The sequence below is a fragment of the Poromitra crassiceps genome (genome assembly GCF_964638095.1).
Source record: "Poromitra crassiceps genome assembly, chromosome: 9".
In the NCBI taxonomy this organism is placed as follows: domain Eukaryota; kingdom Metazoa; phylum Chordata; class Actinopteri; order Beryciformes; family Melamphaidae; genus Poromitra; species Poromitra crassiceps.
In genome coordinates, this window is record NC_139630.1 from 31092385 (window position 1) to 31109884 (window position 17500).

The 17500-nt window shown below is 45.8% G+C and overlaps 1 protein-coding gene across 1 annotated transcript in view; it reads right to left on the bottom strand.

Annotated features, from left to right (window-relative positions):
* Window positions 1–17500, bottom strand: part of cfap61 (cilia and flagella associated protein 61) — a gene marked incomplete at both ends in the record, with an annotated part of 43166 nt that overhangs the window by 3665 nt on the left and 22001 nt on the right. The window contains 8 exons of the mRNA XM_083642937.1: window positions 428–723; window positions 1890–2080; window positions 4506–4833; window positions 6252–6544; window positions 8171–8324; window positions 9377–9545; window positions 11873–11965; window positions 16246–16373. Coding sequence (XP_083499063.1) covers window positions 428–723; window positions 1890–2080; window positions 4506–4833; window positions 6252–6544; window positions 8171–8324; window positions 9377–9545; window positions 11873–11965; window positions 16246–16373 — 1652 coding nt within the window. The remainder of the gene's footprint in view (window positions 1–427; window positions 724–1889; window positions 2081–4505; window positions 4834–6251; window positions 6545–8170; window positions 8325–9376; window positions 9546–11872; window positions 11966–16245; window positions 16374–17500) is intronic.

A 17500-nucleotide genomic window follows, 5' to 3' on the forward strand; every position in this document is an offset into this window, starting at 1 on the left:
GTGATAATGTTGCTGCTAGCAGCTCTAGCTCGTCTCTGATTGTGATAATGTTGCTGCTAGCAGCTCTAGCTCGTCTGGCAAAGGAGAGAATCTCCAAACTGAGCATCCCTGGCTGGATCTGAACCAGCTGTTCAGTATGAAAGACAAGACAGACAAAGACAGGGACAGCTTATGTAACACTGTTGACATGTGCTGGATGCGTGGAATGTATTAGGGTGCATAATTAAAATATAAAACATTTTTAAAGTAGGCTAACACAAATGTACTTTTGAACAGGCTACTTTTTACTCTTACGTGAGTCATTTCCTGGACTAGTAATTTTACTTGTACTTGAGTTCATTTTGACTAAAGTAACAATACCTGTACTTGAGTAAGATGTGTCAGTACTCTTTCCACACAGCGTGCAGTAGGTGGTACCTCCTCTCACCTGTACAGGTCGTGGAGCAGGCCCTGGTGGTAGCGGGACACCAGCTGGCTGAGCAGTGCCTGGTGCTTCCCGTACAGACAGAGGTAGTTGGAGACGGGGATGGGCTTGAGTGACAGGCAGGTGAGGGACTCCACCGCCTCGTAGCGGTCCAGACGCAGGCGGAAGTAGTTCCCCGTCTCCACGCGTCCCGTCAGGATGTCCGCCGTGCCCTGCGGGGGGCGACACCACCTCGTCACACCGGTGCTCCACGTGGAGCTTAGGCGACACCACTCGTCACACCGGTGCTCCACGTGGAGCTTAGACACAAGTCTTTTCATGAGGGAACACGAGTCATAGAGAGGGGATGGGCTTTGTTCATGGGATGTGTTGAGGAATAGAGAGCCCCAGGAATGAGTCCGGAAAACATAGATGCTAACACTTCCGGGTTCTTCACTGTTTTCGCCTATGGGATTTTTGAATGGGTTTTTGGCAGGATGCTTCAAATAAGGTCTCTGGGCAACGCAAGCTTAATCAAACGCGAACCAGTGTTTAGTAATATCATCTTCACACATGAGGACCACTTTTATGAGTTCTTAAGCTTTTACGTGCCGTTAAAAGGGCGGCTAGCTAGCAAACGGCTAAATGAGAGTACACTGTTGACTTCAAAGGACGAACATGGAAATTCTCTTTCCCTCACCTGGTTCAGCCCGGGGTAATCAGTGCACAGCAGCGCGCCGCACACATCAACAACACTCCAGGTTGAGTGGTGACGTGACGTGGAAGCCTATGCGACACTGTGTGTAGTTCTGGAATAGCTTAGCTCGAGCTTTTTACTTCTAGGGCTCGCATTTACGCTTCAAAACTCATGAAAGTGGTCCTCATGTGTGAAGATTATCCCGCTGAACACTGGTTCGCGTTTGATTAGGCTTGCGTTGCCCAGAGACCTTATTTGAAGCATCGCACCAACAACCCATTCAAAAATCCCATAGGCAGAAACAGTGAAGAACACGGAAGTCCACGACTTCCGCGTTCCGACTACAAAAATACGTCATCCCTGGGGCTCTCTATAGATGTTAGCACTTCCGGTTCCCTCGTCTCACAGTCAATGGGATTTTTATATGGGGATTTTAATTAAAATGCTTGAAATAAAGTCGACGGTTTAACAAAAGTCTATGAAACAGCCAACTTTGTGTTCAGTAAGATCATCTTCACAATTGAGGACCACAATTGAGGACCAACCGCTCTTAGCTGTTGTAAAATCACTGTAAACCACCGCCTCACACAATTCCGTGAAAACCGTCTATTCATAGTATTCCAATGATGGCACAAACATTTCCCTACCAATACGGTGCTACAATACAGCTGATTGGCTGTCTGTGTCATTTGATTGTAATCACCTGTTAATTGATTACAATCACCTGTTATTTTCCTACCAGTGTGGTGATGTAACAGAATATATATGGATTGGTCAGTGAAAGCTTACGTGTGGACCAGGCTGTGGCCCTGGTGTGGGGTCAGGGCCTTGAGGCTTGGCATGTGGACCAGGCTGTGGTCCTGGTGTGGGGTCAGGGCCTTGAGGCTTGGCGTGTGGACCAGGCTGTGGGCCTGGCGTGGGGTCAGGGCCTTGAGGCTTGGTGAAGTGCAGGTAGCTGTATCCTCCAGGCAGCCGCCCACCTGAGGACACATCAACACATCAGAAAGAAAGCGCTCGTCTCTAAGTTGTGATATTGTTGTTGCTGCTGGTGGACCTTGGGAAGGACCCCTTCTGCAGAATCTAACGGCAATCCAACAGCGAGTAAACGAGAAACCATTGTGTGTCAGTTACAAAAGATTACTCCAAAATTGCTTATGCATTAGCGCAGTGGTACGTAACCTTGGCCTACTCAGGAGCCACATGGACACATTTGTTTGCAAGAGCCACAATCCCAAAAAGTCCCTTTCATCCCTTATCTTTTTTAGATTTGTATTTATTTATTTTAAGTAGGACTTAAAAGAGCCACAACTACGCATAAAGGAGACGCATGTGGCTCTAGAGCCCCGGGTTGAGTTAGCGATTTTGGCAATGCTTCTTTATATTGACTTAGCAGTAATAAAATGCATGACCACTGCCAGTGAAAATGCAAAATTAAGAAAATATTATAAAATATTATAATTGTCCAAACACCTACAGTGTTAACTGTAGGACCAAAACAGATACAGCTGGGAAGAAATGAATTACAAAATTTCAAATAACTAGGAAGTAAACCAAAATGATAGAATAGGCAATTAAAACGATGATCCTACATTGCTGTTATCAGGCAATGGAATGGATACCAGGCATGCTATGGAATGGACAGCTTGATACCAGGCATGCTATGGCATTTCTGCTTTCTCTGTACATGAGCATCCCTCTGAAAAGGTCACGGCTATTTCATCTGTCAGAGCAGAGCAGAGGAGAGCGGCTATTTTGTTCATGTAACCTGCAGGATGGCCTTGGTTACTCTGCGAATACCCAGCAACACAATGCAGCATTGTTACGGGCTGTTCTGCTTTGATGATCTGCCACAGTAACATGGCCAGTGGGTGGGTGGATCCCGGGGTTTGTGGCTTCAGTGGGTGGGTGGGTGGGTGGCCCGAATGAGAGATTGGAAAATGTTCCACAGACGCATGATGAGAAAATATTGCTGCAGTAAATTCTCCCCGATAGAAAAACAAACAAACAAACAAACAAAGACAAATAACAAACACAGATGGACAAATGAGCAGGAAACAGGACAGACAGAAAGGCAGCGGGGAGATTGGTGTCAGAGTTGATGATGAGACAATCTGTCAGACATGATGGAAAGCTGAGGTGTGTTTGTGAGTAAAAGGTATTTTTCTGATGTATTTGTGACTGAACGTGTAAAACTGAATGCAAATGATTATCTCGTGTTTGTGTATTGGCTATAAATAGAAAAACAAAAGAAAATAGCGAGAAAGCAAAGCAATTATACGTATTATTAGACGTTTGCTAATAGTGCAGCGCCAAAGTGCGTAATACACCCGCCGGTTCAGTGTCGCATTAAAAACAATTCCATAAAGGTTGGTTGTTATGGTTATGGTTTGGCCATGGTCAAAATAGAAAAACATTTCTTACATTTTTAAATGCGGCTTACGCTGGGCATCGAACGGCGCTTGTCGGCATCGAAGGCAAACGTATACGCCTGTCTGCCACGCCGACCGCAACGCCCTTACCGGCCACCATTTCATTTCATCCACCTAGTGCATATATCGCCCCCTGTTGGTACTGCACCTTCATACACACGTGTACTGTACTTTTCACACCTACATGTAGGTGAGGCAAAATGTGACACTGACACGCTTTGGCGTGATACCGGGCTGAATAGTGGTAGTGGTGATACTTGTCAACCAGCTGATGATTATTCTTCTCAGACATCACAATATACAGCAGGGATACTCAACTTGCTTTGCCCGGGGGCCACTTTCATGAAATGATAGAAGGCCAGGGGCCAGTTAATAAACAAACAATATACATTTTTCTGTAGCGGATTGTAGGTTTTTGGGGTGTCAGCCGGAGTTTAATCTGACAATGTTGTGCACACCGGATAGTTAGTTAGGTTAAGTTAGTTAGGTTAAGTACATACATAAGTGCCTGGGTAGCGAGCAGACGGCGGTATTTGACAATTTAGCAGCTAAATCATAGATTATTGAAAGATATTCCATATTCCAGACTGAAATGCTATAACAGAAGTGGAGTATTGGCCAGAATGACATGAACATTTGGACACTTATTCAGCGGGTATCTTACATGTTGCGTTCAGGTGCACTGTAAAAAAAAAAAAAAAAAAAAAAAAAAAAATGCAATTCCATCGCGAGCCACACAGGGGGCAAGTTGAGTATCACTGATATACAGTATAAAACAACAGTGGGTCTGTGACTGTATAGTCATATGGACTGTACAGTCCATATGACAGTACATGGACTGTTTATCGGAATGGAAACAAGACATGTTTCCGTGCTCTCACAGACCCAAACTTTTCAAGCCCTGAACTCAAATCTCTCAGTGATATTTCTCCAGGCCTGCAGACGTGAGCCTGCCTGATCTGTGTGGGAGTCAGACCTTGTATCTTGGCCTGTGTGTAGAGGGGGGTGAGGCGGTCCATGTGGGGCGGAGCCTCGACGGCGGGATCCAGCGTCGGGTCGAAGAAGGGCAGCAACATGGCCGCCAGGTGCTGGCCCACCTCCCTGGAGCTGAAGCTGGCGTGGGACCAGCCGTCGGCACGGTAACGGCGGGAGAATTTGGTGAGCGGGCCGGCGGCGCGGACCGAGGAGTCGTTGGTGTGGAAGGCAGCGTCTATCACCAGTCTGCCGTCAAACACCAAGCAGGCAGCGTTGATGCTCCTGAAGGCGTCGTGGTCGACTCCTTTACAGGAGAGGTTCAGAAACACCTGGAAGCAGAATCATCAAATCAACAAATCAGGATGAATGATCAGAATCACGCTACTATGGGAAGAATTTTGTGTTTCCAATAAACTGACTACTTCCTGTGGCAAATGTTGCAACGTGTCCCATTCCCCTCCCATGGTGTTAGTTTTGAACAGCAAGAAGAAGAAGAAGAAGAGCTGCCAACAGCTAACATCAAGTGTTTAGTTACCCAGGAAGTGTATAGTAGTTACTTATTACTTATTTTAAAAGTAATACAATTACTTTACGTATTACTTCGTATCAAAAGTAAATAAGTCCCTCGTTATATTACTGTATTACTGTCGCTACACCTCCTTCCGAAAAAGTGACGTACAACCTGTTTAGCCAGCAGCTCCTTTTAGAACTGAATCCACTTTATTGGAGCAATAATTAACCTTACAGGAGGAGTCAACAATCAGCCAATCTGCAGACTTTTTATTTATTTGCCTACCTAGGACACAAAACAAAGTGCGTTCTGGGAACGCAATAGTCTTGGTTAGGCAGACCTATCTTCACAGTCCGTTGTAACTTGAAGTTACGATTAGTAACTGTAATAATCACTGATTTGGCCATTTTAATCCCTTGTGCCTTGTAAACATGGTGTAAGGTTGTAAACATGGTGTAAGGTTGCTTATGTGGTGGAAAATTAACACCAACAATAAGCCACATGCTGGTAAATTCAGGCTGTCGCCTGTTCGCTTCTCAGCTCCAACAGCCACCTTGGCAGGTAAGCAGCCATTGTTGGGAGGTCCTGGCTCGGTACGTAGTGAAAGCACCAGCCAGTGTGTCCACAGCACAGAACAACATCAAATTGTTACAGGTTGCTTAGTGGTATTGATCGAGGAGGGGGATTTTGGTTGGTGACATTGCGGAAGTACCAAAAACTGCAGGACCTGAAATGGCCACTTGCGGCTGGATCCCAAACTGAGGCATTCCCAATTCACGCCTCATGTTAAAATGCCCGAATTAACAGCGGAAATAAACTAATTTAACAAAAAATAAAGTTAATTTCACCGTTCATGACAACTATATGGGCGGTGGCTTTTTATATAACTCACCCATTTAGAGCAAAATAGATGATAAAAAAAGACTGTGTTTTGGGTGTGATTGACAGGTCACCTGTTCAATAGCAGGCGGTGCTGTGGCTCGGGGAAACCCCCTCTGGTCCAAATATGTCACTTCTGGCTAAAAAAAAAACCCCCCAAGATGGCAGCAGCCAAAATGCCAAACCCACAAACCAACGGGTGACGTCACACTCACTATGTCCATCTCTTTGACAGTATTGCTGACCCAGTGACTTACCCCACACTGCAGGTGGACCAGCTGTCCATCCTGACCCAGTGAAGACTTACCCCACACTGCAGGTGGACCAGCTGTCCATCCTGACCCAGTGAAGACTTACCCCACACTGCAGGTGGACCAGCTGTCCGTCGCTGGTGAAGGAAACAGATGTGAGAGGCTCCAGGTGTTCTCCGACATTCATCTGGGCCAGCAGGCAGTCGTGGTGGACCTGGACCTCGGCCTTCTCCAGGGCCCGCGCCACGGCTTTCTCCACGGCGGGGTCACTGAAGCAGGGGACGGCGGGCTCAGAGGGCGGCAGGACCACGTGGATACGAGATCCCCGGACCCCCAGGCTCAGCAAGGTCTCCACACTGGTGTAGACGTCGATGCTGCTGCCATAGACCACGGCATTGTCTGCTGGTACGCAGTGGGAAGGGAAGAGTATGTGGCACTTTTTAGCAAACTTCTGACATCTCAAACAACATGATTGGCACAAAGTATGGTACTCGATCATGTGAGTTGGATAGACCAATGTGCATACTCATTGAGTTTCAGGTGGTACGATCATATGAAAAGTAGTCAGTAGATATTCAGTCTCTGGGGTAACATTAGGGCTAATCTTTGGGTTAGAAATAGGGTCAGGTTAGGGTTACACCACAGAACTTGAATGGATAGAACGGTCCTTCCACTGTTTGTGATGGTAATTTACCTAGTTCAGCATAAAAGGGCGATTATGGAGAAAATGGGAAATGATTAAATAAACCTAATCCTAATATCAAGAATGTAGGTTTTTATAATGCTAAAACAACAAACAGACTGTTATTACTGTTTCCATCTTGTAGAATAGGCTATCCCTGTTTGTCCAAATTAAATTCTGCTGCTGTCAGTTTGCGCACTGGGTGGGAAATCTTCTCTTCTTGGGAAGTGACATCTGATGCTGGGCTGGTGTGTGCTGTAATGTCAGTACTGTATAGTAGGGTTATCTTTGTGCAGTGTTTGGCTTGTATCTGCCTGAGCAGCCAGCCACTCAGTCTCTCTCCATGGTGCTGAAACAGCTGCTGCTGAACCACAAGGCTGCCAGTGCCCAAGGCTGTGTCTGCTGTGACTTTATATTACAATACTCACTTTATCCATTTACTTATTACTATTACTAGAACTATTACTACACTAGGCAATATGGAAATACATGTACTCCACATAATTCTGCTAGCAACATTTTAATTTGTTTGTATTATGATTTTTGTACTTGTGATTTTTGTTCTATTTTCCTATTACTATTACAGAGCAATGTTGACCAGTGTTGATTGAAGCGTTGTTGTCTACTCATAGAGTGACCTACTCTACCAGGTGTGGGCTCATATAAACGCTGGTGTAGTGCTGATTTTTACACTTCTACAGTTAAATTAATAATGCCTTTGCATATGAAATAGAACAAATGCGCTCTGTTTGAGTCTTCCGAATTCTAACTACTAACCATAATAAAATAATTGTGATTTACATTTTAGTTTCATTTTCTGTTACTATTACTATTAAGATCAAAAGGTAACACATGAAATAGGGGAACAGAGTTACTCTGCTTCATCTATGGTTAAAATGACTTGTATTATATATTATTTGATCTTTTCATTTCCATTTGCCATTATTATTACTATTAGAGTCTTACCATTGTAATTTGCATGTACTAATAGTTTATTTCATGAAGTGAATTAGTGAAGTAATTAGTGTGTATAATAGGCTTGCTCTAGCTCAGGGCACACTTCCTTCAGACAGCAGGTTAATGACACTGTGTATTTTGTGCCTGAGCAGAAGAGGCCAGGCTGACTCACACAGATCAAAGATTTCTCTGCAACTAATTAGGTGCTAATCACACTGGAGCACTTCAGCGTTGACTAGCTGAATAATGACGCACTACTGCGGATTCATTTTAGGTTATGTGTGTGTGTGTGTGGGGGGGGGGGTTATATCAAAAATGTTGATATTCTCTATATTCTATATAATGTTTTATTCTGGCGATTGGGCTGAGGAGGGGCGTTCACATACCCTGCAGCGCCACAAAGTTGCAGGCGAGCCAGCGGCGCACGGCGGCGCAGTCGTGCGGGTCGTTGAGGGTGAACAGGTTGGACGGCACCGGCCCGGGGAACCTGCGCTGAGCGGGCCGAGGCTGGCTGAGGTCCACACCGGCAGGACAGGGGACCTACAGGACCACGACGAAGACAAACATTTACATTTACAACATTTACATTGCGCATTTCATATACCCCCTAAAGTGCTTCACAAACATGGTTCAAACAGTGAACAAACACAGTGAATAACAGAAACAAGATCACTGACATCATAAAGACACAGAGAATTAACATTAAAACAATCATAAATACCCTGGCAAAAATTATGAATTCACATATTAGCATTTGGATGGTTTGATTAACCCCGTACAGTTGTCGTGAACGGTGAAATTAGATGCGGAGACCAAAACCGTTTTTGTGCCAGGCTGTAAACATGTTTATTTCTGCTGTAAAGTTGGTTCTTTTAGCATGGGGGTCTATGGGGATTGACTCGCTTTTGCAGCCAGCCTCAGGTGGCCATTCGAGGAACTGCAGTTTTTGGCACTTCCGTGTTGGCTTCATTTTTCATCTCTCTTGGTATAATTGTCTGCTGATGTCATTTGGTTTCTGAACTGCTGAGCGGGCCGTTTAGAAATGACTGAGTGATGCTGTGAACTAGGGATAAACCTGAGCACCGGTACAGCACAGCAGGCTTTATCGGTGACGTTAGCTGTGGTGTTGAGAAGGGGGCGGCGGTCCTGGGATGCCACAAATCACTGCTGAGTCACTGTCCACTCTCTCACTCTCCACCCTGTAACATTTAGATTAGCCTGTCTGATGGGCCTGTGGATAGCCTGATATCCTCTACGCAGTGGTTCTCAAAGTGGGCTCCTGGGACCCCAGGGGTCCTTGAGGGGATTCCAGGGGCTCCCCAGTAAAAAAAAAAAAAAAAAGGGAATACTTTATTTTCACTATAGTTCCATCCATAAGTAACACAGTGACATAGTGTATGACTAATCTCGGTCAGGGTTTTCTTACCGTTTCTGTAATAAAACATCTAAAAGCAAAGATCTGATCAGATTGAGGACCCTGGGGCAAAATCTGATCAGATGGGGGGGTCCGTGGTCTAATTTGTGTCAGTTTGAAGCTCACACTGGATCATAACATCAGATCTTGTGTCAGCAGCAGTGGTGGCTCTTCTGACCTGGTACTGCAGGCCCGTGCAGAGGATCAGGTGGTCGTACGGCACCTTCCTCCCCCCGGACACCAGCACGTGTTTGGTCTCCCGCTCGATGGCCACCATCTTCCCCGTCACCACGCTGACACAGGAGCGCAGAGAGAGCCGGGCCAAGTCTCTGCTGCTGCATGCATGGCTGCAGGAGGCAGGAAGAGGGGAACAGCTGAGAGTGGATTATGCTATTTTACCACAATAGAAACCTAAAATCTAAACAAGAACAATACACTCTTTAGGAGGAGATAGGACTCATTCATACTGTTCCACGTTATTTCAGCATCACATTTCCCTCATCACTGCTAAATGAATACAGAGGAAACACTGGAATCCCCTTGGCTTGTTTCTTACATGGAAACAGTGTCTGGGAATCATTACTGGCCTGCTTTTCCAACCCATTGATACCTGATACAGCATTTGTGTGTGTATCCCTTTAAGACTGTGAACCGCGTTAACGTGGTTCACGGTCTTAAAGGTAAAGAATACTGCTTAAAGGGAAAGTTCAGTGATTTTTACAAGCCTATCCTGTGAATCACTAATCAAGCTAAGCATCTGCCACAAGTTTTGACATTAGAACGTGTACGCTGTGAATTGCAGGCCATTCCATATGACTTCCATAGCTGCAGTAATACTGTAGTAAGAATAGTATACATAACAGAACTGCCTCAAAGCAATTGAATGGGAGTTTTAAAGAAATGGCTTGCCATTGACATGCACTAGCATTGTATGCTAACAGGTGCTGCTGCTGAGACAGAAACTGTGATGTAAAAATATTTTGAGTGTCAGGGACGTGCAGAGAACATTAGAGGGGCAGGGGCTCAAATTCATAAAAGGGCACTACAGCCGCCGTCCGGAGGGCGGCGTCGGAAATTTGAGGCAATTTGAAGGCCAATTTAGGGGTATAACTCATTTTAAATATTCCGATTTTAACCAGATTTAGAGGAATATCTCATTTTAGGATGAGACTTTGACAAACATACATACCTGATTCACGTTGACTGACTGATATATCTGTCAGACTGCATGGTTGCTCTGGCTGAGTGGAGTGCGCACTGCTGGAGTGGGTGGGGCACATGCGTTTTTGGGTTGGTGCCTTCAGGGGCGGTTTAGAAAAACACTGCTCCATGCGCCTATTACAAATGGTGCATTCAAGGCCAAGAGAGCTCGGAAAAGGCATTTCTCTTTGAATGCTGCCTTCAGTGATGGCATGGAAAGGGCAATTTCCATACAAAGCATCATTAGAAATGCATTCATGGTCAGGAAAGGGCACTTTTTATTTTTTCATGTGTCTGAGCTGTTTGTTTTGTTCATGTGTTGCTGGAATGAAAATGAAAAATGTATTATAATAAAAAAGAAAAAAAAGAAAAAAAAAGGGCACTTTTTACAGACTGAAAAAAAGGCAGGGGCTCAAGCCCCCTTTCATGTCTATGTGTGCACGTGCCTGTTGAGTGTTAACAGTAACATGGTGAGTGAACAATAGCAAAGACTTATAAAATCACTGAACTTTCCCTTTTGCCCCATCCGATCAATGTCTCTGTCTGTTCAACGAGTCTCTTTCAAACATTCTTTGAGCGCCTGGTATAGAGTCGCACGTCATCTGATTCTGTGCGACACACTATTTGCGTAAGTTACACCTGCCGGTCTTACACTGGAAATAGTATTAGCTGTCACGTCAGTGCAGTGGCGTTTTGAGCCTGGCATAGCTTAGTACCTCAGCAGGCAGCTGGCTTACCTAATGTAGCTAACAGCTAGCTAACATGGTAGCTCATCCTCAGTCTCAAATTGACATACATGACTAATTAGCCTGGAGCCGTCTCCACCGCTTCTGGACCTGGGGGCGTAACCCAAGGAGACGGAAACAGTCTACCGGAAACACGTGCGCCAAAAGAAATCCTAACTGCATTGTTTCACAAGCGATTTCATTGAGGAGGGTCAATCATATTTTTCCAATCACTTGTGGAGGGTCAAGGGAAAAGAGATTTTGGTCAGAGAAGAGCCACATCTTTTTATTTGACTGTGCTCCAAATCCCTCCAGTGACCCCCCCCCCCCCCCCCCCCCCCTTCTAAATAACGAACTGTCCCTACACACAAAAGTGGGATTACAAAATATGCCTGGCTGGTAAACAAATGTGCATAACTGGTACAATTTCAAATCGGCCACTTCGGCTGACAACAGGCTCATCAACGCTTTCCCACGCCAACCAATATGCTGCTAGGTTTCGACCTAGCCTTGTTTTAACTTGGGCACAAAATTAAGATTTGTCAAAAAATATTTGGTGAACAGTGTGGCTAATCAACATTGGCACGACATGACTCCGAAAAATATGAAATATCTTAAAAATGACAAAATACACTGGATTGGGCCTTTAAGATAAAGTTATATAGCTGTGGATGTTAACGAGTTATAGATTTTTTTTTACTATCTCAAGTTATAGATCTTGTGTTAAGGTACACATTACATTCACTCACCTTGTGGACAGAAAGCCGACATCCTCGTGGTCGTAGTCGCCGGGGAAACCATTGGTGGAGATCAGGGTCATGTTGTTGAACCTCAGGTGAGGGCTGGAGGAGGAGGAACAGAACATGAGGAACATGAGTGCTCGTCTATTGAACACTGAGATTACATCGCCCACTGGCAGGCTGGGAGTTGGAGGAGAGGACCATTTTCCCGGGGAAGGACGAGGTCAAGAGCTCCAACAATTGCGTTCTTCATCCAGAGTTTCTGTGAGGGCATTTAGAAAGCTTGGCTGATGTCGGGAACGATATCAAACAAATAAAGAGTTAGAGGAGATCTTAACCTCTGCTGCCTGCCTCTCATTTGTTTATCCAGCACTTCTCTACCACAGATAAACACTCTGTGGACGCAGGAATGCACTCCTCAATATTGGTTTGTGGTAAAGTTTTCTGTGCTATCCACTGATGATGGACGCAATGGCAAGATGATACTTCTGTATGTTCACTAAATGAATGTAGCTAATTCATTATGGATTTTCTCTACGCGTATTAACATACATGAATTCGACTATTTCTAAAGCCCTTAGAGAAAGCATCCCCGCCCCCCCCCCCCCCGCTCTTTCCATGGCCTGCAATGCCTGTGTTCAGTCCTCATACATTTATTTATGAAAGTTTATACATTTGTGATTATCTTGCTGAAACAAAGGTCTCAGTTTCATAAACGTTTGTTAACCACAGACCTTATTTCAGGCGTCTAACAAAAATCACCCATACAAAAATCGCATTGACTTCCAGACGAGGGAACCAGGCGACGCTAACTTCAGGGTTCTATGACTCATTCCTGTGGCCTCTATTGGTCCATGATCGCCGAGCTGTACTGTCACTGGACAGGCGACCTGTCAATCACGCTCAAAACAGTCGTCATTTTTCTAATCAATTATTTTACTCTAAATGGGTGAGTTATATATAAATCTGCCCCCGTACAGTTGTCATGAAAGGCGAAATTAAGTCAGATATTAGAGAGACCAAAACCATTTTTTGAACCAGGCTGTAAACATGTTCATTTATGCTGTAAAGTCGGGCATTTTAACATGGGGGTGAACAGGGATTGACTCCCTTTTGCAGCCGGCCTCAAGTGACCATTCGAAGAACTGCAGTTTTTGGTATTTACGCATTGGTCTAAATGCAACCAAGCAATACCACAGGGTGAAGTCTTGTCAGAAGGGGTTTCTCCACCCTCCCTGAGCCTGGTGTGTTCAGGGCTTCTTACAGCATGAACCAGCCGGTGCTCCCCTGCTGCAGAGAACCTCTTTGTGTGTTTACTGTCCGTAGTGTCAAACGTCTCTTGTGATGCAAATGAGCTCTTTTGTCCCGGCCTAAAGGGACGTGACATCAGTGATAACGGCAGCTACATCAGCTCCGCACAGCTCGCTGAATGGCGGAGGGGTGGACCTCGCTCGCCGTTCAGTCTTATCACGCCAAGGCCTCAGATCACTGCTGCCTCCTATCTCATCTGCCCACCCCACCACATCACATGCTAATATCACACTCTGACAATTAAGAACCAAACATTATGCAGATTTTAGTCTGTTTAACACATTTGGAATACAAATCTAGTTTTGTGGTGAAGTGGTGAAAGTGTCAGGTAAACTTTGGAAGGTACTCGATTTAAAACACGATTTCAGACGGAAGCCCGTCTTTATTGTCACACGAACACTACAACACATGCGTGCGGCCACAACACACACTCATGCTGACGGTGGCCGGTGAAATGATGTCCTCTGCATTTGACCCAGCCAGGCTTGTCCTTTCCTCCAGGGGGCAGGCCAGGAGCAGTGGTCGCATTTTCTTTCCAGCGCCCGGGGACCAACTTCAGATGTTGTCGTCACTGGTCGGATGACGATCTTCTGCATGTTTTTAGTGGGGGGTTACGTACGGAGGAACCCCCTGGGGGGTACGGGGAGAACATGCAAACTCCACACAGAAAGGCCCTTTTGACGAGATAGCCCACCTGGGAAGTAGGCACTGAAGATATGACTGTAGCACTGGATGAAAACACACATTATCCATGGTAACACTTTACAATAAGGGTGCATTAATTAAGTCAATTCAATTAATTAACCCTTAATTAAGAGCCTTGACCATAAGTTTACTCTAACCTTACCCTCAGTGACTTCATGCCTCAACCCAGCCACAATACCTTATAGTTAACATGAACACCATCAGTAAATGATTAGTAGACACATCAGTTAATAACTGTTCATTAAGGGCTTTGTTTACCCATATAGAATGCCTCAGGAAAGACTCCTAAAACCCGGAAATTCGCATCAGCTGGTTCCCTCCTCTGGAAGTCAATGGGGTTTTTTTTGTATGGGGATCTTGGTTAGATGAGCAAAACTTCTGCACACGTAAAGTCGACGGGTGCGTCGGAGAAGGGAAAACCCGACTGCATCCAAAGAAGAGAGAACTCCCGCACACTGTCTCCAGTTGCAAAAAAAAGGTTTATTCGACAAAATAATAACGTTTTCGGTCCTTCATCAGATTCTAAACACGTCATCCCTGCGATACTCTGTTGTAAGTGTTACCGAATCACTGAGCATCAGTTCTAAGCTGTGTGTCATCACCGACTTGATCCTTGATTTTTCATTTGGATTCTTGATTTTGCTTTTGATCTGTGTCAGGAGGAGGATTTGTGCTGCCACAGCAGCAGCAGCAGCGAGGCATTATAGGCATTGTAGTGTGGACATTGAGTGGATCAGCAGGCGCTGGATCTGTGCTGTTATCAGGCGGTGACAGACGGCCACACTGACCCACAGCCTGCCCCAGCCTCCAGAGCGCTTTATCTGTCTGACCCCGTCCCAGGCAGGGGGGTGAGTGGTGGTGGTGGTGGTGGTGGTGGGGGAAGCGGGGGTAGATGTTTGGGCAGGGCTGATAAGGGGGGGGGGGCCCGTAGGCCGACGCTGACCCTCTCAATGCATCGCCGCCTGGCCATTAGCTGGGCGGACACTAACCGCCTCATTAGTCAACTCATTAGTGAGCGTAAACACAGATCCCTGACGGCCGGGGGACACAGCACAGCCCAGTGGCTAATTAAAGCTATAGCGCTGGGCTGGCCGCCGCTGAATGCCAGGCCACAGACAGCTGTGTGTGCTGGGCCGGGCACCCAGCAGCGCCCCGCACTGCCAGCCCTGTGAGCATAGGGATGCAAGATATTGGATTTTTTTTTTTACCGATATCCGATATGCCGATATTTTCCAACTCTTTTGGCTGATTGCTGATATGGATATAAGGAGTTTTTTCCATCAATCCCCCCCCCCTCACACACACACACACACACACACACACACACACACACACACACACACACACACACACACACACACACACACACACACCTCATTTCAGAGAACATCAAGTCTCTCCTGTAGTGGAATTACAGTAACACTTTCAGATGCTGACATAAATACGATGCTTTTCAAAATGTACACATTCAGTGGGCAAAATAAGAAAACTACTTCAACTTAAGTTACGTCAAACATGCCATATTTTCGATGTATTTATGTAGGCATAGAGCATTTGGGCATAATTAAAGCGCCATTTTATCGGCCTGTTCGTTTTCTGGCCGGTATTTCATTTTAAAGCCTTTATCGGCCGATACCGATGACGTTGCCGATATCATGGTGCGTCCCTATGTGATCGAGTGAGGCGCTTCCATTGCCGCACAGCCATGGCTCTGGTTGCCTGGCAGTTATCTCCCCCGTCCTGACTTAGTGACTTCCTGGTTCTTATTGTTTGCTGAAGCGGTTAATCTGACAAAGCGAGGGTGAAGGCAAACACGCCAAACGGCCGACCCCGAGTCAGGTGACATTTCCACAGATTGGATTCCTGGAATAAAACCTGATAAAGGAATAAAAGAGACACCTGCATTAGGGCCTGGGCAATTACACACGATATAGGGTTCACGTTTCAATCAAGCCGCTGTACGATGTAATCAATTAAAGTCTATACGATGTAATCAATTAAAGTCTATACGATGTAATCAATTAAAGTCTATACGATGTAATCAATTAAAGTCTATACGATGTAATCAATTAAAGTCTATACGATGTAATCAATTAAAGTCTCGCAAATCTTTCTAGCCATGCCATTGGCTCCCTAGAATGTAAACAACAATTTAGAAATGTCATTAAAGTGACAATCATTTAGACGGAGAGCGTGTGAAATTGTGATGGTCAATCTCATTCGTGATGATGACTACAGCAGAATAACATGGAGCTGATACCACCATGTCATTTTTGTCACCGACAATGCGTCACACATTTTTCGTATTGCGACATATTTCGATATATCGTCCCGTCACTATAAACTACATTCAGAGGTGGACTCACCAGAAAGCAAGCACCTCCAGGAAGGATAAGCCCGTGTCGGACGCTCCCACCACCACCAGCCGAGCGTTCACCATGACCTTTGGCTCCATGGTTAGCTTCCGGCTGGTGAAGTTCAGGGCAAACGGCTCCTGGGAGGCAGAGAGAGAGGAACAGTCAGTCAGCTGGACCACACCGACCCAACTTCAAAGAACTAGCAACAATGAAACCCGACTGTTTGGTCAGCTAGCACGTACGCTAGTGCGCCTGTGTGAGACCTATAGGACTGCACATATACAAACCAGATACAGTACTTGAAACAAAGCAGCGTTTGCCTACCATTTTCACTCTCGCTCATCACTGACCAGCCAATCAGAGCGATTTCTCTCACTGACGGTTGAATCGGAACCAAAAGAAGCCGCCAAAAATGGCGACTAGAGCCGACGTTGCCGGACCCGCAAAGACGCTCACAGACGGTCCAGACATTGCCGATTGGCCAACAATCGGCCTGGTGTATCAGGGGCTTAGATTCACCAGCTTTATTCCTCTAAAAAACGATTTTAGACGGGTATTTCTGTGGAGCCGCAGTCTTTTCAACTTTCAGTCACAAAGTGGCTGCTGCCTTTTACAAAAATTCAATTAATTAATTCATCAAGTGTAGACACCGCAAATGATGAAACCACTAAAAGCATGACATAATGACTTGTCCAATTTCCCCCCGTTTGGAACGAGGACAAGGCTCTGCGGGAGGATGAGCATTTATCGAGCCACTTACTCTGCCTGAAAGTCCCACACACACACACACACACACACACACACACACACACACACACACACACACACACACACACACACACACACACACACACACACAGCTTTCAGCCCTGCAGAACCTTCACAGTGATCATAATTAAGCAGTGTTACACTTCCAACATGCAGGCTGAGAGGAACAACATGCCTTTTCACATTTAAAAGTGGATTTAAAAGTGGCCAAATGCAGAAGAATGTCTCCAAATGTTGCAGGGGATCCACCCCAGCCACTCCCCCTACCCACTGCTCCAACCCGGGGTCTCTACGACCTTCCTATCCCTAGCTATGACCCCTTTTCCCTAGCCCTGCCCCCTTTCCTGACCACGCCCCGTCATACCACCCACATCCCCCAAGCCACTCCCCCTACCCACCCCTTGAACCCCCACTCTCTACAACCTTCCTATCCTTAGCTACGACCCTTATTCCCTGGCCCCACCCCCTTCACTAAACATCCATGAGTGAGTGAGTG